The 26,962-nt window shown below is 42.2% G+C and overlaps 1 protein-coding gene across 5 annotated transcripts in view; it reads right to left on the bottom strand.

Annotated features, from left to right (window-relative positions):
• LOC132398415 (DENN domain-containing protein 5B-like) overlaps nt 1-26,962 on the bottom strand; it is a 288,937-nt gene that overhangs the window by 116,359 nt on the left and 145,616 nt on the right. For all 5 annotated transcript variants that reach the window (XM_059977803.1, XM_059977805.1, XM_059977804.1 and 2 more), the window contains one exon: nt 6,238-6,904. In XM_059977803.1, coding sequence (XP_059833786.1) covers nt 6,238-6,904 — 667 coding nt within the window. The remainder of the gene's footprint in view (nt 1-6,237; nt 6,905-26,962) is intronic.

The raw sequence follows: 26,962 nt of genomic DNA, 5'->3' as shown, positions 1-26,962 counted from the left end.
TGCTGCCTTGAAAAATAAGAATAAATAATAATAAAAATTTGAATTACATAAAATAAGGGATTATCCATTTGAGAAAGGAATACACTGAATTTTCTTTTCACTTATATGGTTGTTCTGGATGGTTGGTTGTTCGTCCATCGTTGTTGATGAAGACCTTGACACCATGATGATGATGATGGTGGTGTTGAGACTAGCGCTTGATTTGGGTTTAAGTGAGGGAGAGTTGCGCAGCGTCAGCCTCACTCTCTCTTCCCAATTCCCATCTGGATCCAGTGGCAAGACAAGAGTCGAGACGGCTGGAGATGGGTCTGCATTTTTCTATGTTCACTTATATAGAACAATGCAGACCTTTTGGCTCGTGATATTGCGCCAACCTTTTTAAACTACTCCAAGATCAATCTAACCCTACCCACCTATATAGCTTTCCATTGTTTTACCATCTAAGTCCCTAGAGTTTTTTTAATGCCCCTAATGTATCAGCTTTTACCAGCACCCCTGGCAATGTGCTGAGCGCACCCAACATTCTCTGTGTAAAAATAAAATTTACCTCTGACATCTCCCCTACTTTCACAATTTAGCCACTTCTGCCCTGGGAAAATCTCCTCTGCACTCTCTCTGAAGCTTCCAGATCCTTCTTATCATTAGGCAATATTCCAAGTGTGGTCTGAACAGGATTTTATAGAGCTGCAATATTATCTTGCATCTCTTAAATTTAGCCTTCCACTAATGAAGACCAATACACTGTATGCCTTCTTAATAACACTACTTTAACAACATGGAAACTTTGAGGGATCTATGGACATGAATCCCAAGATCCCTCTGTTCCTCCACACTGCCAGGAATCTTGCCATATTTGGGAGTCTTTGAATCTCCCTTCCTCAAAGGTAGATGAAGCCAAGGTATCTGAGTATTTTTGAGGTAGAGTTGAGTAAATTTTTTGATAAACAAGGACACCATGGACAGACAGGAATTTGGAGTTGACATTAGTCAGTAAAAGTAGGTCATAGTCTTGAGTGGCCTTCTCCTGAGCCTAATTTCTATGTTCAGAACAATCGCTGGTGCAATCTGCTCTGGGTTAAATTGAATTTTGCACAATTTGCACCCAGAATAACAGGTGCTAATTGATTCAATTTCTAGGTCACAGTGCTTTCAATTATCAGGTACATGAATAATAAAGTGGAAATAAAAGGAAGGTTTGTCACCATGTTAAGACATTTCTAATCACAGCTAGCTAAGAGTAAGAACAGACGGGGTAGTTAAGATTACTACTGCTTGATAACACAGAGGGAAGCTTCCTCCCCCAGGTTTGCCCTCCCTGCTTGCTCTTTCCAGCTTGGTTCTCTGAGCTGTCCTGCTGCCTCAGAGAAAGACTGATGATTCGATCATAACTGTCCACAGTCAAGACTCATGCCTACAGCGTATTGCAAAAGGAGCAGCAAACTATCTGCTGGAGAAACTCGGCAGGTTGAGCGGTATCTGTGGGGGGGAAGGAAATGTCAATATTTTGGTCAAAACTCTGCATCAGGAATGAGAGCGGAGAGGTGAGATGATTTTTCATTCTACTGCCAAAGGAATCCAGTGGGGAGTACCTTTCAGAATCAAAGTCATAATCAGGTTTATTATCACTGGCATGTGTCATGAAATTTGTTAACTTAGCAGCAGCAGCAGTTCAATGCAATATATAATATGGGGGGGGGGGGAAGAGAGAGAGAGAGAGAGAGAGAGAGAGAGAGAGAGAGAGAGAGAGAGAGAGAGAGAGAGAGAGAGATATATATATATATATATATATATATATATGCAAATAAATAAATAAATAACTCAGTTACAGTATTTGCATATTGAATAGATTAAAAACTGTGCAAAAGCAGAAATAATATCTGTAAAAGAAGTGAGGTAGTGTTCATGGGTTCAGATGACAGAGGGGAAGAAGCTGTTCCTGAATCGCTGAGTGTGTGCCTTCAGGCTTCTGTATCTCCTACCTGATGGTATCAATGAGAAAAGGGCATGGCCTGAGTGATGGGGGTCCCTAATAATGGACGCAGCCTTTCAGAGACACCACTTCCTAAAGATGTCCTGGGTACTTTGTAGGCTAGTACCCAAGATGGAGCTGACTAAATTTACAACCCTCTGCAGCTTCTTTCGGTCCTGTGCAGTAGCCTCCCCCCACCCCCCTCCATACCAGACAGTGATGCAGCCTGTCAGAATGCTCTCCAAAATACATCTTAAGAAGTTTCTGAGTGTTTCTGTTGACATACCAAATCTCTTCAAACTCATGTCTTGCATTCTTTATAGCTGCATCAATATGTTGGGACCATGTTAGGTCCTCAGAGATCTTGACACCCAGGAACTTGAAACTGCTCACTCTCTCCACTTCTGATCCCTCCATGAGGATTGGTATGTGTTCCTTCATCTTACCCAAACTGAAGTCCACAGGTGACAGGTGAATTGTCTAATTAAAATTTGTGTCATCAGCTCTGGAATATGTTGATTGATTTCCCACAATCAATTCAACACTATTTCCTAATTATCAAGTGTGGTACCTTAGGGCACTGCAGTTTCTGAAATTCTCAGTGACTATGTTTTTCATCAGGTTAAGTACACCTTATCAATGTGATTCCCTGTCGTAGGTAGATACCATGGCTGTCTCACCAGCACTGTGAAAGGCCTGCCGTGTAGGACAACACTTTATAGTGCAGGGACCAGGTTCAATTCCCACTGCCGCTTGTAAAAGGAGTTTGTCTGTTCTCCCTGTGACCGCATGGGTTTCCTCTGGGTGCTCCAGTTTCCTCCCACAGTCCAAAGATGTAATGGTTGGCAGGTTAATTGATCATTGTAAATTGTCCCATGATTAGGCTGGAGTTAAATCGGGGGATTCTACTGCCAAAGGAATCCAGTGGGGAGTACCTTTCAGAATCAAAGTCATAATCAGGTTTATTATCACTGGCATGTGTCATGAAATTTGTTAACTTAGCAGCAGCAGCAGTTCAATGCAATATATAATATGGGGGGGGGGGAAGAGAGAGAGAGAGAGAGAGAGAGAGAGAGAGAGAGAGAGAGAGAGAGAGAGAGAGAGAGAGAGAGAGAGAGATATATATATATATATATATATATGCAAATAAATAAATAAATAACTCAGTTACAGTATTTGCATATTGAATAGATTAAAAACTGTGCAAAAGCAGAAATAATATCTGTAAAAGAAGTGAGGTAGTGTTCATGGGTTCAGATGACAGAGGGGAAGAAGCTGTTCCTGAATCGCTGAGTGTGTGCCTTCAGGCTTCTGTATCTCCTACCTGATGGTATCAATGAGAAAAGGGCATGGCCTGAGTGATGGGGGTCCCTAATAATGGACGCAGCCTTTCAGAGACACCACTTCCTAAAGATGTCCTGGGTACTTTGTAGGCTAGTACCCAAGATGGAGCTGACTAAATTTACAACCCTCTGCAGCTTCTTTCGGTCCTGTGCAGTAGCCTCCCCCCACCCCCCTCCATACCAGACAGTGATGCAGCCTGTCAGAATGCTCTCCAAAATACATCTTAAGAAGTTTCTGAGTGTTTCTGTTGACATACCAAATCTCTTCAAACTCATGTCTTGCATTCTTTATAGCTGCATCAATATGTTGGGACCATGTTAGGTCCTCAGAGATCTTGACACCCAGGAACTTGAAACTGCTCACTCTCTCCACTTCTGATCCCTCCATGAGGATTGGTATGTGTTCCTTCATCTTACCCAAACTGAAGTCCACAGGTGACAGGTGAATTGTCTAATTAAAATTTGTGTCATCAGCTCTGGAATATGTTGATTGATTTCCCACAATCAATTCAACACTATTTCCTAATTATCAAGTGTGGTACCTTAGGGCACTGCAGTTTCTGAAATTCTCAGTGACTATGTTTTTCATCAGGTTAAGTACACCTTATCAATGTGATTCCCTGTCGTAGGTAGATACCATGGCTGTCTCACCAGCACTGTGAAAGGCCTGCCGTGTAGGACAACACTTTATAGTGCAGGGACCAGGTTCAATTCCCACTGCCGCTTGTAAAAGGAGTTTGTCTGTTCTCCCTGTGACCGCATGGGTTTCCTCTGGGTGCTCCAGTTTCCTCCCACAGTCCAAAGATGTAATGGTTGGCAGGTTAATTGATCATTGTAAATTGTCCCATGATTAGGCTGGAGTTAAATCGGGGGATTGAAGGACCAAAAGGTATCTATAAATAACTTAATCAGTTAAGTGTGTCTTACACACCATCAGAGAGCACTGCACGTGACTGGGGTCCTCCAAGTGAACAGGGGGTCTACTTAGAGAAGCACAAACCTTCTGTACTCCATGCACCTTCAATCTTCCACTTTCTATGCATTATGGACATGCTGATCTGTGTGACACTAGCACAGAATGATAAATCTTGTGAATAATTCAACAAATTCCAATCAATAACATCCAATGAATTATGCTGCTCAAGTGATCGCTGTTACCAATCTGATCAGTTTGCGTTTCGTTCTGAAAAGTGAGATCATAATCCCCTTCAAAACTGCGTCCAAGGCAAAAAGCAGCGATCAATCATTTTATTCTGGCTTTATTTGTTTGCAGATTTGTATGAGTGTTGGCTTATATTGTTTTCTACTGCAGCTATAGGCTTTTGTTTCTCCATTATATACTTTTCATTTTATTGATCTGTTTTTTTATTTGATGTGCCTAGTCTTCCCTTACAGTTATAACAAATCTGAATATGACAGCAAAATCGGGAGGTAACTGTGGAAGCGACGAGTGGCAGTTGGGTGGATTCAATTCTTCCACTATTTCAACTGGATGGGGAACAGGAAAATATAGCGTTTCCCCAGGTTTTATGGAACTTAAGATTAAACAGTACCATACATTAACCAAGTACAACAAAGCTCACTGTATTTTCAGTTGAATAACCAACCTTCAACCAGGGTCAACTAATCATCGGTATAGCATGCAGCAATTTGTAGAAGCTGCAGAAAGCTAATGAATTTGACTTGCAAGCCAGATATCAACAGAACACTGCCTGCTTACTTTCATCTCCTATCCCTTTCCTGATCGGGCACAATCTCCTCCTCCCAACTTCACACTTGCAGTATCGTGCAACAGTCTTAGCCAGGGTGCCTAAGACTTCTGCACTTCACTGGAGTAATTTTATATATTGCACTGTCCTGCTGCAGCAAAGTAAAACCATGGCATGTATGACTGATGATAAACCTGATTCTGATGTGGGTCTCTGTTGTGCACTGAAGAAAGGGGCAGGGAGAGAGGGGTCGTGGTAGGCAAAAAGGGAAGAGAGAGAGAAGCACCCAAGCGACATTCTGTAATGATCAGTAAACCAACTGTTTGGGATCAAATGACCTTGCCCGGAGTCTCAGGGCTGGGTGTGCCTGTACCTGTGCCACCCCACCTGTCCCAAAACCCTCCCGTGGTGCTCCACCCTCACCATTCGCAACATTCTTTGTTCTCGCTAGATTTACAAACTCGCTTTCTGCTCCACATTGACAAATACAGCACTGTGCCAAAGCCCATAAGAGCTATGATGCCCTAAGACTTTTGCACAGTTCTGTAGCTGCTGGTTCTCTAATCGCCTGGTTGTGGTTCTTCCTATCCATTCAATTATCTAGAATCATTCAGTTTTATAGCAGAGGAATTAAGACCTTTAGCCTAGACTATCGAAGTCAGTCCCATTTGCCCATGTTTGGCCCATATACTTCTAACCTCTTTCTACCCATGTATCTGTTCAAACACCATTAAGATGTAACTGTACCCACCTCTACCGCTTCTTCTGGTACCAAGTTCCTGATATGCATCATTCTCTGTGTGTAAAGGTCTCTTTTAAATCGGCCTCCTCACCTTAAAACTAGTTGGTTTTAGACTCCTCTACCTTTGGAAAACAATTGTGGCCATCCAACCCTAGTGATTTCATAAACCTCACCCTTAGCCCCCTATACTTCAGAAATAAAGTCCCAGCCTATCCACATAACTGAAGCATTCAGCCCCAGTAACTTCCTCCTTCTAAATCTTTCTGTACCCTTTCCAACTTAACGGCATCTTTCCTTCCCACAGATGGATGACCAGAACTGTACACAAGACTCCACTTGTGGTCTCTGGCTCTGGCTCTGGCTCTTCAACTGGTACTCCTCCCCAAATGAACAGACTAATCTGCATTTGCTGCCTGTTGGCCAAATCTTTGACTGATTTTCCATTTGTAAACTCCGACGGACTTTGTTCCTTACCTTGTGAATACAGAAGGATCTGCATCTCCAGAAGCACGCAAGTGAAGAGCTGCACCAAATTTTCCAAGCCCAGAAGTTCAAAGGCTTCTCGCAGCGGAAAGTCAAACAGGGGTAGCTCTGTTGGCCCGGGTCGCTGGCAAATGATTGGCCCGTAGACCCCTGAGAATTTTAATGAGCGGCCAGGTGGAGGCAGGGGCACCTCATAGAGGATGTTGTGAATGTAGCTCTCCAGGGGCAGCGGCGGAGTTTGCTGGGAGGTCACCGCCTTGTGCAACTGCAGCAGAAACTTGCGGCAGGCCTGCACGAACGGCAAGGGGGTGATCAGACAAATGCATTTTGAGACGTACAGGGTGTCGCGGCTGATGTCATAGGAGTTGTAGCGCTGCATTTTGGCCAGCGAGGTGCTATCCCCCTCGTCGATGCTGCTCGCCAGGGAGTCCATGCTGCAGGAGGACGATGCGTACACGTTGTTGTACTGCTCCACATTGTGCATCTGGTACAGGGTCTGCATGGCGCTGCAGATCTGCTTGCAGGTGACCTCCTCGTAAAAGGTGAGCACAAAGCCATAGGTACGTGAGCCGTCTTCGCGTGTGATGAGGAAGGAGTGGAACTGTGGCTCCCTGTCTTCGGCCTGGGTTTTGAAGGACAGTCCTTTGGGCATGCAGAGCTGAAGGGAGCAGAGAAAATGATACACTTTAAAAATCATCAAAAGAATGTACTGATATTACCATATAACCCCAGCAATGTCCAACTCACTGGAAAAGCTATAGAGTAAGGAAAGCTGTTTTAGGTCAGGTGAGAAGCCTGTGGGCCAAAGCTGTTAGTTTTAATTCCATGTTCATGCAGCATTGGATATCAGACACGCACACTGAACAACGGGTGTACACCACTCAGCGCACTCTCAGTGGAGCAGCTCTCGAGTCACAGGTTCAACCCCGACCTTCGGTGCTGTCTATACAGAGTTTGCACATGCCCCCTGCGACTGCGCCAGTTTCTTCGAGATGCTGTGGTTTCTTCCCAAAGACATGTGGGTTGATAAACTAAATGACCGCTGCAAATAGCCCCCAGTTGGTGATTGATCAGGGGGAAATTCATGAGAGTTTATTGCATTAGCTTGACTGATGAATGAGCGTGCTATTTCAAGTTGTTTAAGTATATGTATTCAGCAGAATAATAATAATAATTGTCCCATTACTTCTTTATGAACTATATATAAAATTGTAACATCAGGTAGCTTGCAACCAATCATTTAAATAACCACAATATACTTATAGAAGAGCAGAAAGGTTGCATTAAGGGTGTCAAAGAATGTAAAGAACAACTGATAACAGGTTCAGTAATTCTAAATCAAACCTGGTGGAAAAGCATAAACTTTTATGTTGTTATTTTGACTACCAAATGCATTTGATTCTGTCCCACACTCATGGTTAATAGAAGTTCTTAATATAAATACACTACACCCAATAGTTGTGAAATTCCTCCAAAATCTGATGAAGCATTGGCGCACTGTAATCACCCTATTTATTTATAACCAAAAAACAACCACCGTTATCAAAATAAACCGAGGCATTTTCCAGAGCAACCCTCTAAGCCTACTATGATTTTGTCTAGCTCCTAAACCCACTTTCTAATTTATTGAATCAGATGAAAATAGGTTATCAAATTAGAGACAACCAAACATGGACAATTTGAAATTATATGCTCCTTATTCAGTAAAGCTTAAGCAATTAATTCAAATAGTAGAACTATTTTCAAAAGATATAAACAGGAACTTTGGACTAGATAAATGCAGAACATTAAAAATAAAAAAAGTTGCAATAGAGCTAGTAGAATACAATACAGAGAAGTAGGATACTATACAAACTATGGATGGATATGAAACATAAGTATCTGGGATATCAACAAGCAAAGAAAATAGATCGTAGTGTGATAAAGGGAAAACTTTCGACAGAACTTATTTCAAGGCTTAAGAAAACCTGCCAAACAGAGATCAATGGTGAAAATATAACAAAGGCACTAAACACTTCCGAATACCCATATTAATGTATTCCTTTGGCATAATATCTTGTTCTGAAACTGATCTGGAAAACTTACAAAGAAAACTAAGACTGAAATGACGAATTTTAGAAAACACTATGTGCACTCGAATGTACTTATATTAACACTACCTATGGCAGAAGGAGGAAGAGGAATAACAGACAAAAGAATTTACGCAAGTCAGATAAAACTTCGAAGGATATATTTTCATCAACGAAAGTAGGATTCAGCACTCCACACAAGCATACACAATTCTGTTAAGAAATACGCACCACTAAATTTAAAAGAAAGCACAACCCAGAAAAATGAAGAAACTATCAGTACAGAAGAAAAAGCTAACCAATGGAAGAGCATGACCCTTCATGGAAGCTAAACCCATGATCTGAGCAGACAAGGAAGTGTTGAACATCTGGCTCAGAGTTGGAGACCTCTTCCCAGAAACAGAGGGGTTCCTTGACATTAGAAAATATAAAGAGATACATAATAAAAGATCAGCAAATTCAAGATGATAGATGCAGAAAGTGCCAAGAAAATCCAGTACAATCCAACACATTACAAGATCCAGCAGCAGTTTAACTTAATCTTACAGAGGTACAATCAAGTGGTAAACATTATATTTTAAAGCAAGATTTTGGTGAATGAACTCATAAAAGACACCATACCTTACTATAAATACAAGCATGATCCAGTTTTGGAGACAGAGTCCCACAAGTCCTACAAATTATGTTACGACCAATCCATTATTATAGATAGCATCATCTATAACTGTCCAGATAAAATATTACAGGATAAGCAAGCAAGAACAACTTGCTTAATGGATATAGTCATTCCAAATATACATAACATAGAGAAATCAGTAAGTGAAAAACACCAGAAATATGGTGAATTAAAAAAGGAAATTGAAAGACTATGGAACATGAACAAGGTACATTGTCCCAATAGTAACATCTACAACCGGTATCATCCTGAAGTCACTACACAATAGCATTAAACAATTAGGCCTACTCATCAATGTTTACAAACATCTCCAGAAAGCCACAATTTTAAACACCACTAGAATAGTCCAAAAGTTCCTAGCAATTGAGAATTAGGCCTGGCTATGCCCACACCTCAGTGTTTTTACCAACTTGAGCAAAGCAAAAATAAATAACTAAAATAATACCTTTAATAGAGCACTCTTTGTAGAAACGATGTAGCTTAAAGTGCTTTACAATAAGATAAAGAACGAAGATGAAAAAAATAACCATTAAAATAAAAGACAAAAAGATGTTAGTTAAAAGCAAGGTTATATAAATGGGTTTCGAGCTGGTGTTTTAAAATGGCAGTTGAGTCTGCAAACCTTATAGCTTTAGGTATTGAATTCCACAGTTTAGGAGTGTAGTTCAAAACAGCTGACCAACCAATCATCTTTTGAGGGAGACTGTTTAAATTTAAGAGACTGGCAGAAGAAGACCTGAGAGCTCTAGCAGGTGCTTCAGAAGGTGATTAATCTAGGATGAGTGTAATTGGATGGTTGAGGTTCTCAGCACAGACTTGATGGGCCAAAGGGCCTGTTTCTGTGCTCTTACATCTCTATAGATTTAAGATTACTTTGGCAAAATTTGTTTGCTTTCATGGAACTTGGTAGTAACAGGCTCTTCTCGACTTGGTTATTGGTGTAGAACCCAGCACATCCATCTCCCTTCAGGTAGGCCTCTTCTGCAAACTTTCAAAAATTACTGACTACTGCATCCCATGCACAACTGCCAAAGTCCCTGGAGTTTCTCTCCCCACCAATCACTTGGCCAGTCCCTCATCCTGCCAACCACCTTCCAAGCCCCATTGCTCTCACCCGCACCAATCAGCTTCCCAAACCCTTCTGCCCAGACCCTTCCTCCCCGCCAATCACCTGCCTCGCCCTTTGAGCCTGCCAACCATCTGCCCAGACCTCTTGCTCCCATTAATCATCTGCTCAGAGGCCTTCTCCACCAATTACCTTCCCACCTCCTTTCTCCACTGATCATCTTTTGACACCTAGTCTGCCAATCATCTTCCTGACACCATCCATTCCCCATTCATTAACTGAGTTCAGTCTGTCTGACCACTACCCACTCCTTTCACCAAGTCATTTGTCTGCTAAAACACTTGACAGTCTCCCTAAAACAGATTTTAAATCTGAATCCATGTTCGAACACTCATCTCACCACCTATCTCCATACAACATCTTCTAACACATGAATTACAAGGAATGAATCATTGTCAGAGGAGTTTCCTTGGGGCATGATATGAACTGTTTTGCAGACAGCGGGGAAGTTCTCCTGATATTCTGGCTTACTTCTGTTAATGTCCTTCCTCCCCTTCTTACCCCATCCCTTATTTATATATTTATTTAGTGTTCTCCCACCCCCCCATTCTCTCTCTATCCTCACTCCTTGCCTGCTCTCCATCTCCTTCTGGAGCCCCTCCCCCTTTCTTTCTCCCTAGGCCTCCCTTCCCATGATCCTCTCCCTTCTCCAGCTCTGTATCCCTTTTGCGAATCAAGTTTCCAGCTCTTAGCTTCATTCATCACTCCCCCTCCTATCTTCTCCTATCATTTCGGATCTCCCCCTCCCACTTTCAAATCTCTTACTATCTCTTCTTTCAGTCAGTCCTGATGAAGGGTCTCGGCCAAAAATGTCGATTGTGTTTTTTCCTATAGATGCTGCCTGGCCTGCTGCGTTCCACCAGCATTTTGTGTGTGTGGCTTACATTAATTCCTCTTCTAGCGATGTAATGACATTGGCTCCTGTGTGGCCATTCTGTTAGCAAACTGGTTGCTGTTTTACACTACATTACAGTAACTTAAAGGTACATGACCATGGCCACCCTTTAAATGCAAATCTCTTCTCTTTAAACTTTTAGCCTGTAATTTCAGTCATTCTTTGATTTAAAAGAAACTGACAATTTTGATAAATGGTGTTACAGGACATCACCACCCTAACAATTAAGCAGCAACTCCAGCCCTTTAGTGCTGGAGGCATTAAGCCATGGACGACTGTTACACTCAGCTGAAAGCAGTGCCAACACGGCTGTAAGCAGAATGCACTGGGGAGAATTCAGGAACAAGGATTCAGCTGATCTTTTCTCTTCACTAGCCCAGGTCCACATCTTCAGGTCAATAATAACACTCCATAACTCATTGCTTATTTCATAACAGATTGTAGATTTAACCTAACTTTTCCTGCAGCACGAGACTTAATAGCACACACAGTGCATTTACATCAGCCTCTTCATTGCAGTGTTACTGTGAATAGTTATAGGTGCTGGCTGGACTAGAGACAATAGGTACAAGAGTAGGCCAATTGGTCCTTCGAGCCAGCACCGTCATTCAATGTGATCATTGCTGATCGTCCACCATCAGTAACCCATTCCTGCCTTCTCCTCATATCCCTTGACTCCGGTTATCTTTAAGAGCTCTATCTAACTCTTTCTTGGAAGCATCCAGAGAATTGGCCTCCACTGCCTTCTGTGGCAGACCATTCCATAGATCCACAACTCTCTGGGTGAAAAAGTTTTTCATCAACTCTGTTCAAAATGGCCTACCCCTTATTCTTAAACTGTGGCCTCTGGTTCTGGACTCCCCCAACATCGGGAACATGTTTCTTGCCTCTAGCGTGTCCAATCCCTTAATAATCTTATATGTTTCAATCAGATCCCCTCTTATCCTTCTAAATTCCAGTGTATACAAGCCCAATCGCTCCAATCTTTCAACATATGACAGTCCCACCATCCCGGGAATTAACCTCGTGAACCTACGCTGTACTCCCTCAATAGCAAGAATGTTCTTCCTCAAATTTAGAGACCAAAACTGAACACAATACTCCAGGTGTGGTCTCACCAGGGCCCTGTACAACTGCAGAAGGACCTCTTTGCGCCTATACTCAACTCCCCTTGTTATGAAGGCCAATATGCCATTAGCTTTCTTTACTGCCTGCTATACCTGCATGCTTATTTTCAGTGACTGATGAACAAGGACACCTAGATCTCGTTGTACTTCCCCTTTTCCCAACTTGACACCATTCAGATAATAATCTGCCTTCCTGTTCTTGCCACCAAAGTGGATAACCTCACATTTATTCACATTAAACTGCATCTGTCATGCATCTGCTCAGTCACCCAACCTGTCCAAGTCACCCTGCAATCTCCTAACATCTTGCTCATATTTCACACTGCCACCCAGCTTTGTGTCATCTGCAAATTTGCTAATGTTACTTTTAATCCCTTCAACTAAATAATTAATGTATATTATAATGTATATATTGTATATACATATATATAATGTATATATTGTATATACATATATATAATGTATATATTAACGTAGAGGGCATGACTTATGAAGGTAGGCTAAGCAAGCCAAGGCTTTTCTCTTTGGAGCGAAGGAGGATGAGAGTGACTTGATGGAGATGTACAAGATGATAGGAGCTGTAGATAGAGTAGATAGCCAGAGACTTTTTCCCAGGGTGGAAATGACTTATACAAGGAGGCAAAATTTTAAGGTGATTGGAGGAAAGAGTAGGGGAGACTTCCCAGCAACCCTTGATGCATCCCTAACCAATCATGGGACAATTTACAATGACCAACTAACCTATCAACTGGTATGTGTTTGGACTGTGGGAGGAAACCCAAGAGGTCACGGGGTGAACATGCAAGTTCCTACAGGCAGCGATGGGAATTGAACTCTGGTCACTGGTACAATAAAACATTGCACTAACCACTATGCTGCAGTGCCACCCCATCTATGTATAGATACATAATACACCTATGTATATTATTGAGGCCGCACACTTTAATCTAGTTAAACCATAAATTTTATCTTGCAGCGTTTAATGTAATTAAAACTGATGTACAGTATCATTGGTGTAATCTTATAACCTGACAAGTTGAGATAAAGAGGGGAAATCAAGATGGGTGGTGACCTGAGTTAGGGACTAAGCTGAGCTTGACTTCTCCCTGACTGATACAAAGAAAATCAGAATTATTTGAAGATTATTAAGTTTGAGAGCACAAAGAAACCGTATGACAAAACCTGACAATTGTACTTAAATTAAAAGGAACCGAACTTTCTTCAATCAGTAATTAGAACTGTCCAGTAAGCCTTGCTCCTACATCCTTTTCAGAAGACAGTGGCCTTTAAGTCCCAAAGAGCTCTATTTTCAAACATTTCTCTGTCCTGTCATGTGGATGTTAAACACTGGTTGTTAAGAGTGGAGGAATTATTCATCATTTCCAAACAAAAATCTAACCTGCAATTAACACTCAACAAAAGACCAATGTACCTAGTCAGTTAATTCTTCATTATCTCTGGGAGTTTGCTGTGTTCAAATTGGCTTCTGCATTTCCTTAATTAAGTCAGTAACAGGGGTGTGCTTGGTTGTACAGCACTGTGATGTACACGTTGTGAAGGATGAAATATAAAAACACCAAGACGCAAGAAAACTAGAAACAGGAGTAGGACATTCCCCCAAGCCTGTCGCACCATTCACTCTGATAACAACTGCTCTACACAGGCCTCACTTCCATGTCCTTGCCAGCTCTTCATATCCACCAATTACATGAGTGTTTTTCAAATGGCAAATCTTTTGAATATTATCCATTTACATCTTGAACGTAGATAGCACCTTCCTTCCTTTTATTTCCTTTTGTGATTGGAGTGGGTACAAAGGGAAACAAAGGGAATCAATGTGGAGGAAGCAACATAGGTATTTATCCTCACGTTCTCTGAGTCACCCAGCAGGGAAACAGGCTCTTCTTCCCACTGAGTCTGTGTCAACCATCAAACACCCACTTACACTAATCCTATAGTACTCTCCCTCCCCATATTTTCAGTAACTCCCCTGCCCCCCCACCCTCACTTCTACCACTCACCAACATGAGAGACCATTTACAGCAGCAAATTAACCTGTACATCTTTGGGATCTTTGGAAAGTGGGAGCAAACTGGAGCAGCTTACCGTAAATTCCGGACTATAAGCCGCTACTTTTTTCCCACGCTTTGAACACTGCGGCCTATACTACGGTGCGGCTAATGCATGTTTTTTTTTCATGCCACCAAAAACATTTTGCCTCGTAACAGTAGACCAATAAAATTGATGAGTAGTTCACAGAGGTCCAATGAAATTGTACGATAAATCAAGCGCACTTTCACAATTAAATTATTGTAAATCAGTCATTTGTACTCACCCTCATCAACATGGAAAACACTCGAAGAAAAGCATATGATGCAGCTTTTAAGTTAAAGGCGATCAATCTGGCGGTTGAAGAAGGAAATCGAGCTGCTGCACATAATCTTGGCATAAATGAATCGATGGTGAGACGGTGGAGACGCCAGCGTGAAGAACTGAGTCAATGCAAAAAGACGACAAAAGCTTTCAGAGGTAATCATAGCAGATGGCCCGAACTTGAAAACTTTCTTGAAGACTGGGTTAACACACAGAGAGCAGGCGGCCGCGGTGTTTCCACCGTGCAGATCAGACTGAAGGCTAAAGCAATCGCCACCAAAATGAAAATCGAGGATTTCAGAGGTGGGCCATCGTGGTGTTTTAGATTTATGAGACGAAAAGGCCTGTCCGTCAGGGTACGCACGACTCTGTGTCAGCAGCTCCCTCCCGACCACGAGGAAAAGCTTGCTAACTTCCGCACATTCACTCAAACAAAGATAGCGGAGAATTCCATCGGGCCAGATGATATCATAAATATGGATGAAGTACCTTTGACGTTTGACCTGCGACGTTTGACCTGCCTCTCACTCGGACTGTTAATAAAAAAGGTGACTCGTCCATCACACTGAAAACAAGTGGCCATGAGAGAACGCATTTTACTTGTGTTCTGAGCTGCACAGCATCCGGACTAAAGCTTCCACCGATGGTGATTTTTAAGCGGCTGACAATGAAAGTTCAGTGAAAGCTGCCATCAAGAGTATAAACTCCATTCCAGCTGTGATTCCTGGGGGCACCACGAAGTATTTGCAGCCACTGGACATCAGCGTGAACTGGGCATTTAAAGTGGCGCTGCGCGTTGAGTGGGAGGCTTGGATGACGAGCGGCGAGAAATCCTTTACCAAAACAGGACGCATGCGAAGAGCATCTTTAACTCAAGTCTGCCAGTGGATCCTAAATGCGTGGAGCCGTGTCACAACATCCACCATCACCAACGGGTTTCGAAAGGCTGGACTGCTGCGTGATGAAGAGGACCGTGTGCGCTCAAGTGAGAGTGACAACGAAGAGACTGAAGTGAGTGACGAGATCGGACACTGAAGAAGAGGACTTTGATGGTTTTAGTGCGCAGGAGGAAGATGAAGAAGGTGATCAATAACTTTTCCTGGTAGGCTGCAGTATATATATTTTTTTTACCAGTCGTTAGGAGATATAGGAATGTTGTTCGTGCACTGTTCAGTAAAAAAGTATACGCAATGTAATTTGTGTGTTACCGATACGTATGTACATTTAAAAGTAGCTGTGTTACAGGCACTGTTCGAAAAAAAGCATTTGCAATATGTATTTGTTTATGTTACCATACGGATTTAATTAAAAGTTAAAAAATCCTCACGTGTAATATCTTTCTGTGTAAATATCTCATATTACAACGTGGGACACCTGCGGCTTAAAATCCGGTGCGGCCTGTACAAGTACAAAATTGATTTTCTTTCTAAAATTAGAGCGTGCGGCTCTTAATCAGGTGCGCTCTGTAGTCCGGAATCTACGTTAAGTTAAACCCATAAATTCAGAGCGGCAATGTACACACTCCTCAAAGCTCCACGCACCTCAGGTCAGGCATTGTGAGGCAGTGGTTTTACCAGCTGTGCCGCTGTGCAACCCTGCTCCACGTTCTTTAGTTAAGACTCACAGGTTTCCATAGGCAGGTTTTGGCCAGGACCCACGAGCGTATCATAATGGCAGGGCTTGGGTCTGCGAGTGAGGAACAATCAGAGGTTTGAACGATTTAACTGCCGGTCCAGATTGAAAAGGTCAAGGTGTCAGGGCCAGAAGCGAGGGATGAGCCACTTCAGCTCACTACTGTGTGAGGTTTACTCGTCTCTGGGCTGAACTGAGGCTGCGGGCTGCAACTAACAGGCTCCTGGGCCAGCTACAGTGATGAATGGCTTCGTGACTGTGGACTCACTTTTTGTGAACTTCAGTTTTGGGTGTTACTTGCTTACTTTTATTGTTTGCACAATTTGTTTTTTACCCTGCACATTGTGTGTGTGATGGTGTTCTTTATTTAATGGTCCTATCTGGTTTCTTTGTTAAGGAAACACATCCCAATGTTGTATATAGTACACAAACTTCAATAAATTACTTTGATCTTTGAACTTTAGTTTTGCAAAAAAAAAGTTTATGGATACCATCAAAAGTGGCAAACCTATAATAAAGAAAATAAATAGAGATTCAAATTCAACTCTGCAAAATGAATGTTAATTTACCTGTAGGTTAAAAAGGTTTCAGATGCTGGAAGCCTAGAACAGAAACAGAAAATGCTGGAAAAACTCAGTAGATCAGGTCTCATCCATAAGAAGAAAAACAAAGTTAAACTTTCAGATTCAAGGTGCTTCGTTAGAACACACTCCCAAAGGGAACCCTCCTGTTGAAGGGTTTCGGCCCAAAACGTTGTCACTACCTCCTCCCATAGATGCTCTCTGGCCTGCTGAGTTCTGCCAGCATTTTTGTGTTTTTATTTATTTCCAGCATATGCAGATTCACTCGCGTTGTCTGTGTTTATTATCTTTGTTTAATGTGGGGAAGCTGATATACAGTTCACCACCACATGGTCCTTGACAGATCGGAGTCAGGGGTCCCGGCGTAGAATACAGGATGACTCAGGATCTTTCACTGCTGATTTTCTCCGCCTGATCTGCCATTATGATGTGTCGTCATCTCCTGCCAGCTCCACTGTTGAGGTCTTGCCTGGAACCTCCCCTTTGACCATCCTGCTGTGAGTGACCCCCCCAGGAGGAGCTAAGAGACAGATGGCTAAACCCCAGACAGCCTCATTCTCAGGAGCTCAGAAGGTGACAATCCCTGGAGAATATAGGTTTGTTGCACAAAGGCTTTTCTTTCCTCTGTGGAAGTGGAAGTGCATTATACTGCCTCACACCCACTGAAAGTGGACGCCCTCGAATGCCTTATGAACATCTGTGGCGCTCCAGCATGCTTCCTCCAATGCCGTGAGATGCAAACTCACCAGGGGGCACTCCAGCCTGAGCGGGGGGACCTCCATCAACTGCTGCTGTCTGCTGAGAGCCAGAAACTTTGCCTGTGGCAGACAGCATCCAGTCATCTCTGCTCACTCACCGAGCTGTCAGATGCACTCAAATGCGTGCGTCCGTCAAGTCAACTGGAATGCAAATTCTATTTGTCCTTTGCTTGGCATAGAACATCAAAACAATCTATATTTTTGCCCAAAGTTAGCCCCCCATGATAACGATCAGAGTGACTGCTGTTATGAATACTGCAAATTAATTCTTGGGGAATGTGCAGGAATTTAAATGTGATTAGATTTAGATGGCATTTTAAACAGATATACATTATGCACCCATATGCACATTCTTAATGAGATTAGTGATTGTTGTGGGTGGTCTTTGCTTCTCTTTGCACGTGCTCTGAAAATTTTAAAAATTCTCTTTTTAAAATAATTTCTGCATTGTAGCACATTTAAATAAATGATATCACTGCAAGACATACTTGATCAAGAATGCATTGTGTACAATATAGTACAGACTTTGAAAAAATAAGACATACTTCCCCAGAACTCAGTATTTCCAGTGTAATCTTGCACATTACATCACTGGGGAGTGGAAATCCGGAGGATGGTGTTGAAATCCATGACAGCATTTACAGTGGTTCATTTAGAATGATGTTCTGAATTGCCGGACCCAGTTCAGTCACCTGAAAGATTTCATCTTTCTCTAGCCTCCTACAGGATTTGGGGGTAGGGGTGAGGGTGTGTGAAGGAAGATGCTGCCAAGAGTATCAGGGAGGAAAGACAAATTTTTCCCATTCTTGTGCAACACACACATGATGTTGGAGTAACTCAGCAATTTGGATAGCATCCATGGGAAGGATTAAAGAGTCAACATTTCTGGCTGAGACCCTTCACCAGGACTGGAAAGTAAGTGGGCAGAAGCCAGAAGAAGGAGATGAGAGAGCTGGAGGAAGTGGGGCAAGGTGTGTCGTTGTCATATCTATTTTCAGGATGAGGTGTTCTATTCCAGAACATCTGTGATGTCCTTTATTCTTTGAAGAGCAGGATTTCCTTTCTCCTGTCATTGATGCTGACCTCCATCATTGATGTCTACAGTCATTGATGCTGCATCGTCTTCATTTCCTACACATCTGCTCTCACCCCATCCTCCTGCCATCATAACAGGACTAGAATTCCCCAGGACCTTACCTACCACACCACATACCTCTGTATCTGGCTCATCATTCTCCATAACTTCCGCCATCTCCAACGGGACCCAGCCACCAAGTACATCTTTTTCCACCCACCCCCCAACTCCACTTTCCGAAGGGATTGCTCTCTATGTAATTCTCTTGACCACTCATATTTCCCCACTGATCCTGGCACCTCCTGCAGATAAGCAAGACAAGTGCTACACCTGCCCCTACACCTCCTACTTTGCCACTATTCATGGCCCCGAACAGTCCTTCCAGGTGAGTCAGTTTTGGTAATCCATTATATCTGGTGCATCAGTGAAACCTGAAGCAGGTTGGGGAACTGCTTTGACGAGCACCAATGCACTGTCCACTGCAAATGTGAGAATATCCCAGTGGCTACCCTTTTCAATTTGACCCCACTCCCATTCCGACATATCTGTCCACTACCTCCTGTGCTTCCATGGTAACGCCAAAGTCAGGTTGGAGGAACAGCACCCCATACTCCATCTGGGTAGTGTCTAACCCAGGCATGGGCAAACTACGGCCCGCGGGCCACATGCGGCCCGTTAAGCTTTTTAATCCGGCCCGCAGAACTTGATGAAATTATATTAATAAACCTTGTTAACGTTTTTTCCCCGCAATTCTGGCGTTTTCCCAATAGATGACGCACTCTATACACATTGACCTTTGTTGAGGTGCAGCGTATTACTCCACATTTGCACTTTACTCTTTGTTCGGATCGACCTATTTGTGTGAACAGGCGTTCAGCGTCATGAACATCAACAAAGCCAGCCACAGATCCAAGTTAACTGACCAACACCTCAGATCCATCCTGAGAATCGCCACAACAAAACTAAATCCAGACTTTGATTTGCTGGCTAAAAAGGGAGACCAACAACACTGTTCCCACTGAAATTAAAAATAAGTTTCTTCGTTGTGTTATGTAAAAAATGCATTTGAAAATATTTTTTTCAATAAGCCTTACATGTTACATGTCATTTCTGTTAAGTGATGGACATGAGTAGTGCGCAGGTGCACGTACGTTCTCAAAATACAAAAAATGTGCTCCAGATCAAATAACGCGCTCCGCATACTGGCGCGCTGTCATTGTTCTGTCCTTGTGCTGGTCGTTGTTGAGTTTTGGCACAGGGGACAATTGAATAAGAAGGAGCAGGACAAGTAGACCTGCATCTCCTACCGTTTTTGAAATAAAGACAGTCAGGAGGAGAGTGATGATGATAATATCTTGAAGGATAACAGAATTTTCAGTGCTTTAAAATAATAACTGTTACTATTAAAAAAAGCTGTATTTTATTCATTTAATTTTCAGTGTTTTAAAAGTCATTTCAATAAATAGCTAAATACCATGGGACTTCAAAGACAGATATTTTGTTGTAATGCATTTGTTCATTTTCAATTGAAATTACAGCACATGTTTTCTACATATCCCATGATATTTTATTTTCTCTTATGAGGTGTATTACCAAAACACTCCGTCCATCTGCTCCTGGTCCGGCCCCCCTGTCAAATTTTAGAACCCTTTGTGGCCCACAAGTCAAAAAGTTTGCCCACCCCTGGTCTAACCTTACAGCATGAATGCTGATTTCTCGAACTTCTGGTAATTTCTTCTCTATCCATCTTTCTCACCTTTTCCCATTCCTCATTCTAGTTACCATCTCACCCCTTCTCTTTTCCTCACCCAGCCTTCACTTCCTTCTGGCTCCCCTTCTTCCTTTTCTTCCATGTTCATTTTCCTCTATCAGATTCCTCCTTCATCAGCCCTTTACCTCTTCCACCTATCACCTCCCAGCTTCTCACTTCTCCTCCCTCCCGCACCCACCCACCCTCAAGCTATCATCTGCAACACACACAAAATAAACAGTTGACGTTTTGGGCTGAAACCCCTCAACAGGACTTGGCCCAAAACTTCAACTGTTTGGTCATTTCCATAGATACTGCCTGAGCTACTGAACTTCGTCCAGCAATTTTGTGTTGCACTGGATTTCCAGCAATTGCAGAATCTCTTGTGTTTGCCACCTATCACCTGCCAACATGTACACCTTCCCCCTCTTCAACCTTCTTATTCTGACTTCTGCCCCTTCCCTTTCCAGTCCTGATGAAGGGCTTCAGCACAAAACGTCGACTCGGCGAGATGTTGCCTGACTTGCTGAGTTCTTCCAGCATTTTGTGTATGTTGTTCAAGCATTTCCAGTACATGCAAAATCTTTTGTGTTTGTACTTTTCCCATTCTTGATCTGATTATAAATTTGCCTCTATAATGTCCCCAGCACACCAGGACAAACAAATACCCAAATTCCCCAAATTTGTTGTTTTCATATTGTACATAAAGACAACAGAAACCCTCACACTTTAAGGTACAATTCCCCAGAAAACCAACTTCAGTGATTTCAAATATCTCTACTTCCTTAGGAGGCTGAAAAAATATAGCATGTCTCCACTGACTCTCACTAAATTTTAATTGATACAACACAGAAAGCATCCTATCGGAATTCATTGTACTTCTGTAATGAATTGGTCTGTATGAATGATATGGAAGACAGCTTTTCACTATTCCTTGGTACATGTGACAGTAATAAACCAATTTGCCAAGTTCCACCCAAGAGACAACAAGGGTGAGTCTTGTGACCCTGAGTGTCACTGTAACACAAGTCCTGTTCAATGGGATGGTGGGAGATCCAGTACAAAAGGCTTTCTTTCACCAGGTTTAATTTATCTGCTTATCAAGCATTTTATTGGGTTTCAACTTCTAGTTTCTACTGTCCAGCTGAACCGAGAAAGATACTGCCGAGCCAGAGTTAACTGACCCATGATGGATGGGTCACTACAGATTTCAGTAAGTTTTTTAAAAAAAAACTAAACTTTCTATCAAGAGAAAACACAAGACATTGCACATGCTAGAATCCGGAGCTACGTACAATCTGCAGGAGTAACTCAACTGGCTGAACAGCGTTGTGGCAAAGAAACTGTCGACGTTTCATGTTCAGACCCTTCATCAAGATGAGGGTGGAGAGGGGAGATGGCCAGTATAAAGTGTGGAAGGGGAGTGATGAGACAGGGGTTCAATTTGGGAGATAATGTCAGGTAAATGAAAGATGGATCCAGACAAAGAGAGAAAAAATGAGAGACAGATGGAGCAAGGTGGGAGGAGGGGAGTGTGAAATGTTTTACCACATTGATTCTATTGTAGATTTTTTTAAACTACGAGCAACAGTAGAAGTTGAGGCATTAACACTTCTGTTAAGCACATCATTACTTAGACCACAGCAACATTCCCATTAATGTCCAGCAATGATTTAACTCTTTAAATGCATTACAGAGAGTGTTTAATGCTTTGCCCTACATTATAAAAATGTTTAATGTTTTACTATAACCTATATCATCAGGTTCAATTTCAGGCAAGCTGCAGACCATGAGAATCCTCAGCCATCCTTCACATCAGGCTACATACATCAGTCGACAAAACAGCATTAGGGCTTCACAAGCCTCATGACAACAATAGCGATTTTGAATTGGCCATGGGTCATTACATGCAGCCTCGAATTCATTACCCAGGCAATTCTATTCAGAGAATGGCTATAATTCACTAAACAGAACACAGTTTGCACAGGGACTGATTATTTCTGAATATTAGATGATGGGAGTGTGCACCAGATTAACAGAATGAGCCACAGACATTCTTAGGCCCTTGCATTCTTCATGACCACAGAGGTTGTCACTGGTCGGTACATGACCGTGAAATAATGATCAGTACAGTTGTTTTTTACTCTTCCCTCACTCCTCAGATTCTCAGCAACCTTTCATCCTGGGGGCAGGGTACAGATACAGCTCCAAGTTGTGGCAGTCGCCCCAATGAACACGTAAACTTTGTATGAAAGTGCTGGCCTGCTCCTCAACCCTGTGGACCAGCAGGACCAAACTTTCTCTTCCTTCCTCTAACATGCCCAAAGAACTTCTCACAAGCATAGGTGGCGCAGTAGTATGGTGGTTAGTGTAATGCCAGCAGCCTGGGTTCAATTCCTCCGTTGTCTGCAAGGAGTGTGTACATTCGCTCCACGGCTGCATGTGTTTCCTCCAGGTGCTCTGGTCTTCTCCCACATTCCAAACAGGTAGATAAGTGGGGTAATTGGTCACATGGGTGTAATTGGGTGGTGCGGACTCACTGGGCTGAAAGGGCTTCTTAACAGTGCTGTAACTAGAATCAATAAAAATAGATAAGAGTATTTCCACAGGCAAGACCCTGGCACTTCTTTCACAATACAACAGGTACTGTAACACCAGTCTTGATCTTGCTTACCCAAGCGAGATCAACAAATGCAGGCTACCATCAAACTCCACGTGTCACTGAATAATGAATGAAGCTTTCTTCACACCAAGCTGCACTCAAGTTATTCCTGTACCGCACCTCTGGCTACTGGACAGTTACAACCAAAACGAGACCCATCTTTCAAAAAGTTACAGGAACTAGGAAGGTGGAAAGATTGCCATTTACAACAGTCATTTCCTTCTTTAGCCGTTAACGAGAACTCAAGAGGATACGAGGTTGGTTTGGTAAATAAGGTGAAAGTAAATCCGAAAGGTTTCTACAGTTATATTAAAAGCAAGAGAGTAGTGAGGGATAAAATTGGTCCCTTAGAGAATCAGGGTGGTCAGCTATGTGTGGAGCCGAGGGAAATGGGAGAGATTTTGAACGATTTCTTCTCTTTGGTATTCACTAAGGAGAAGGATATTGAATTATGTAAGGTGTGGGAAACAAGTAAGGAAGTTATGGAACCTATGACAATTAAAGAGGTGGAAGTACTGGCACTTTTAAGAAATTTAAAAGTGGATAAATCTCCGGGTCCTGACAGGATATTCCCCAGGACCTTGAGGGAAGTTTGTGTAGAGATAGCAGGAGCTCTGACGGAGATCTTTCAGATGTCATTAGATACAGGGATTGTGCCGGAGGATTGGTGTATTGCTCATGTGGTTCCATTGTTTAAAAGGGATTCTAGAAGTAAGCCTAGCAATTATAGACCTGTAAGTTTGACATCAGTGGTGGGTAAATTAATGGAAAGTATTCTTAGAGATAGTATTTATAATTATCTGGATAGACAGGATCTGTTCAGGAGTAGCCAGCATGGATTTGTGCGAGGAAGGTCATGTTTGACAAACCTTATTGAATTTTTTGAAGAAGTTACGAGGAATGTTGACGAGGGTAAGGCAGTGGATGTAGTCTATATGGACTTCAGCAAGGCCTTTGACAAAGTTCCACATGGAACTTAGTTAAGAAGGTTTAGTCGTTAGGTATTAATGCTGGAGTAATAAAATGGATTCAACAGTGGCTAGATAGGAGATGCCAGAGAGTAGTGGTGGATAATTGTTTATCGGGATGGAGGCCAGTGACTAGTGGGGTGCCTCAGGGATCTGTTTTGGGCCCAATGTTGTTTGTAATATACATAAATGATCTGGATGATGGGGTGGTAAATTGGATTAGTAAGTATGCCGATGATACTAAGGTAGGAAGTGTTGTGGATAATGAGGTGGGTTTTCAAAGCTTGCAGGGAGATTTATGCTGGTTAGAAGAATGGGCTGAACGTTGGCAGATGGAGTTTAATGCTGAGAAGTGTGAGGTTCTACATTTTGGCAGGAATAATCCAAATAGAAACATACAGGGTAAATGGTAGGGCATTGAGGAATGCAGTGGAACAGAGAGATCTAGGAATAACAGTGCATAGTTCTCTGAAGGTGGAGTCTCATGTAGATAGGGTGGTGAAGAAGGCTTTTGGAATGCTGGCCTTTATAAATCAGAGCATTGAGTACAGAAGTTGGGATGTAATGTTAAAATTGTACAAGGCATTGGTTAGGCCAAATTTGGAATATTGTGTGCAGTTCTGGTCACCGAATTATAGGAAAGATATCAATAAATTAGAGAGAGTGCAGAGATGATTTACTAGGATGTTACCTGGGTTTCAGCACTTAAGTTACAAAGAAAGGTTGAACAAGTTAGGTCTCTATTCATTGGAGCGTAGAAGGTTGAGGGGTGATTTGATCGAGGTATTTAAAATTTTGAGAGGGATAGATAGAGTTGACGTGAATAGGCTGTTTCTATTGAGAGTAGGGGAGATTCAAACTAGAGGACATGATTTGAGAGTTAGGGGGCAGAAGTTTAAGGGAAACACGAGGGGGTATTTCTTTACTCAAAGAGTGATAGCTGTGTGGAATGAGCTTCCTGTAGAAGTAGTAGAGGCCAGTTCAGTTGTGTCACTTAAGGTAAAATTGGATAGGTATATGGACAGGAAAGGAGTGGAGGGTTATGGGCTGAGTGCAGGTAGGTGGGACTAAGTGAGATTAAGAGTTCGGCATGGACTAGGAGGGCCGAGATGGCCTGTTTCCGTGCTGTGATTGTTATATGGTTACATGATATAATGCTCAGTCACAAGCAGGTCAGGAGTCCAGCTTACGTCTTCCCTCTCAATGTACCTAAAATAATCCATGGAAGCACTGGGAGGTCAGGAATTATCCCTAATATCAAGATCCTCAACTAATTGCAAAATATTGATTATCTCATCAACGCTTGTGGGGTATTATTATATTCAATTATTTCTACATCTATATTTTTAAAGAGGAAATTGATAGGTTCTTGAATAGTAAGGGCAGAAAAAATACAGAGAGAAGTCAGGAGAATGGGGATGAGAAGGACAATAGATCAGCATTGATCAAATGGTGGAGCAGAATCGATGGGCCAAATATTCTATTTCTAATCCTATGTCTTATTGTATTACATTACAATAGCAATTCTTATAAAATATCAACAACAAAAGGCTTCAGAACATACTAAAATCAGAATATATTCAAGCTGGTATTCCCTTTATTGGAGCTGTTGGAAACAAAAGAATATCTAGATCTGTTAAATGAAACTCTGGATAGAGAGCTTTCTTAGTTTTGTTCTTCATAACTACACAGAGGTTTTGAGATGGTGGACTGAACATAAAAATCTGTTTTCATTAACTACAAATAAAAATATCAACCATCCCATATATATCCCAGGAAATTATAGACCAGTTAGCCTGACCTCAGTGGGTTGGGAAGATGTTAAGAGTCAATTGTTAAGGATTAGGTTATGGAGTACTTGTGGACACAGGACAAGATAGGAGAAAGTCAGCATGATTTCCTTCAGGGAAAATCTTGTCTGATGATCCTGATGGAATTCTCTGAGGAGATTACATGTAAGATAGGTAAAGGGGATGCAATGAATGTTGTGTATTTGGATTTTCAGAAGGCCTTTGACAAAGTGCCACACATGAGGCTCCTTACCAAGTTACTACAGGAAAATTACTAGCATGGTTAGAGCAATGGCTGATCGGTAGGAGGCAGTGAATGGGAGTAAAAGGATCCCTTTCTGGTTGGCTGCCAGTGACTACTGGTGTTCTGCAGGGGTCGGTGTTGGGACCGCTTCTTTTTATGCTGAATATCAATGATTTATATGATGGAATAGATGGCTATGTTACCAAGTTTTCAGATGATACTAAGATTGGTGGAGGGGCAGGTAGTGTTGAGGAAAGAGGTAGGATGCAGAAGGAACTAGACAGATGAGGAGAATGGGCAAAAAATGTGGCAAATGAAATACAATGTTGAAAAATGCATGGTTATGCACTTTGGTAGTAGACTGTTTTCTACATGGGGAGAATATCTGAAAATCTGAGATGCAAAGGGAATTGGGAGTCCTTGTGCAGAACACCCTAAAGGTTAACTTGCAGGTTGTGTTTGTGGTGAGGAAGGCAAATGCAATGTTGGCATTCATTTCAAGAGGTCTAGAATACAAGAGCAGGGATGTGATGCTGAGGCTTTATAAGGCACATGGCCTCACTTTTGAGTATTGTGAGCAGTTTTGGGCTCCTCGTTTAAACAAAGATGTGTTGGCATTGGAGAGGGTTCAGAGGAAGTTTTCAAGGATGATTCTGGCAATGAAAGTTATCATGTGAGGAACATTTGACGGCTCAGGGTCTGTACTCGCTGGAATTTAGAAAGATGAGGGAGGGATCTCATTTAAACCTTTCAAATGTTGAAAGGCCTAGACAGAGTAGATGTGGAAAAGATGCTTCCCATGATGGGGGACTCCAGGGCAAGAGGATAGAGGGGTATCCATTTAAAACAGATGCGGAGAAATTGCTTTAGCCAGAGGTGGTGAATTTGTGGAATTTGTTACCTCAGGCAGCTGTGAAGGCCAGATCATTGGGTGTATTCAAAGTAGAGCTTGATAGGTTCTTGATTGGACCTGGCATCAAAGGTTATGGG

This window comes from Hypanus sabinus, chromosome 8, assembly GCF_030144855.1.
Source record: "Hypanus sabinus isolate sHypSab1 chromosome 8, sHypSab1.hap1, whole genome shotgun sequence".
Classification (NCBI taxonomy): domain Eukaryota; kingdom Metazoa; phylum Chordata; class Chondrichthyes; order Myliobatiformes; family Dasyatidae; genus Hypanus; species Hypanus sabinus.
Note: the sequence above shows the minus strand (reverse complement) of the source record. Positions and strands in the feature narration are given on the sequence as shown.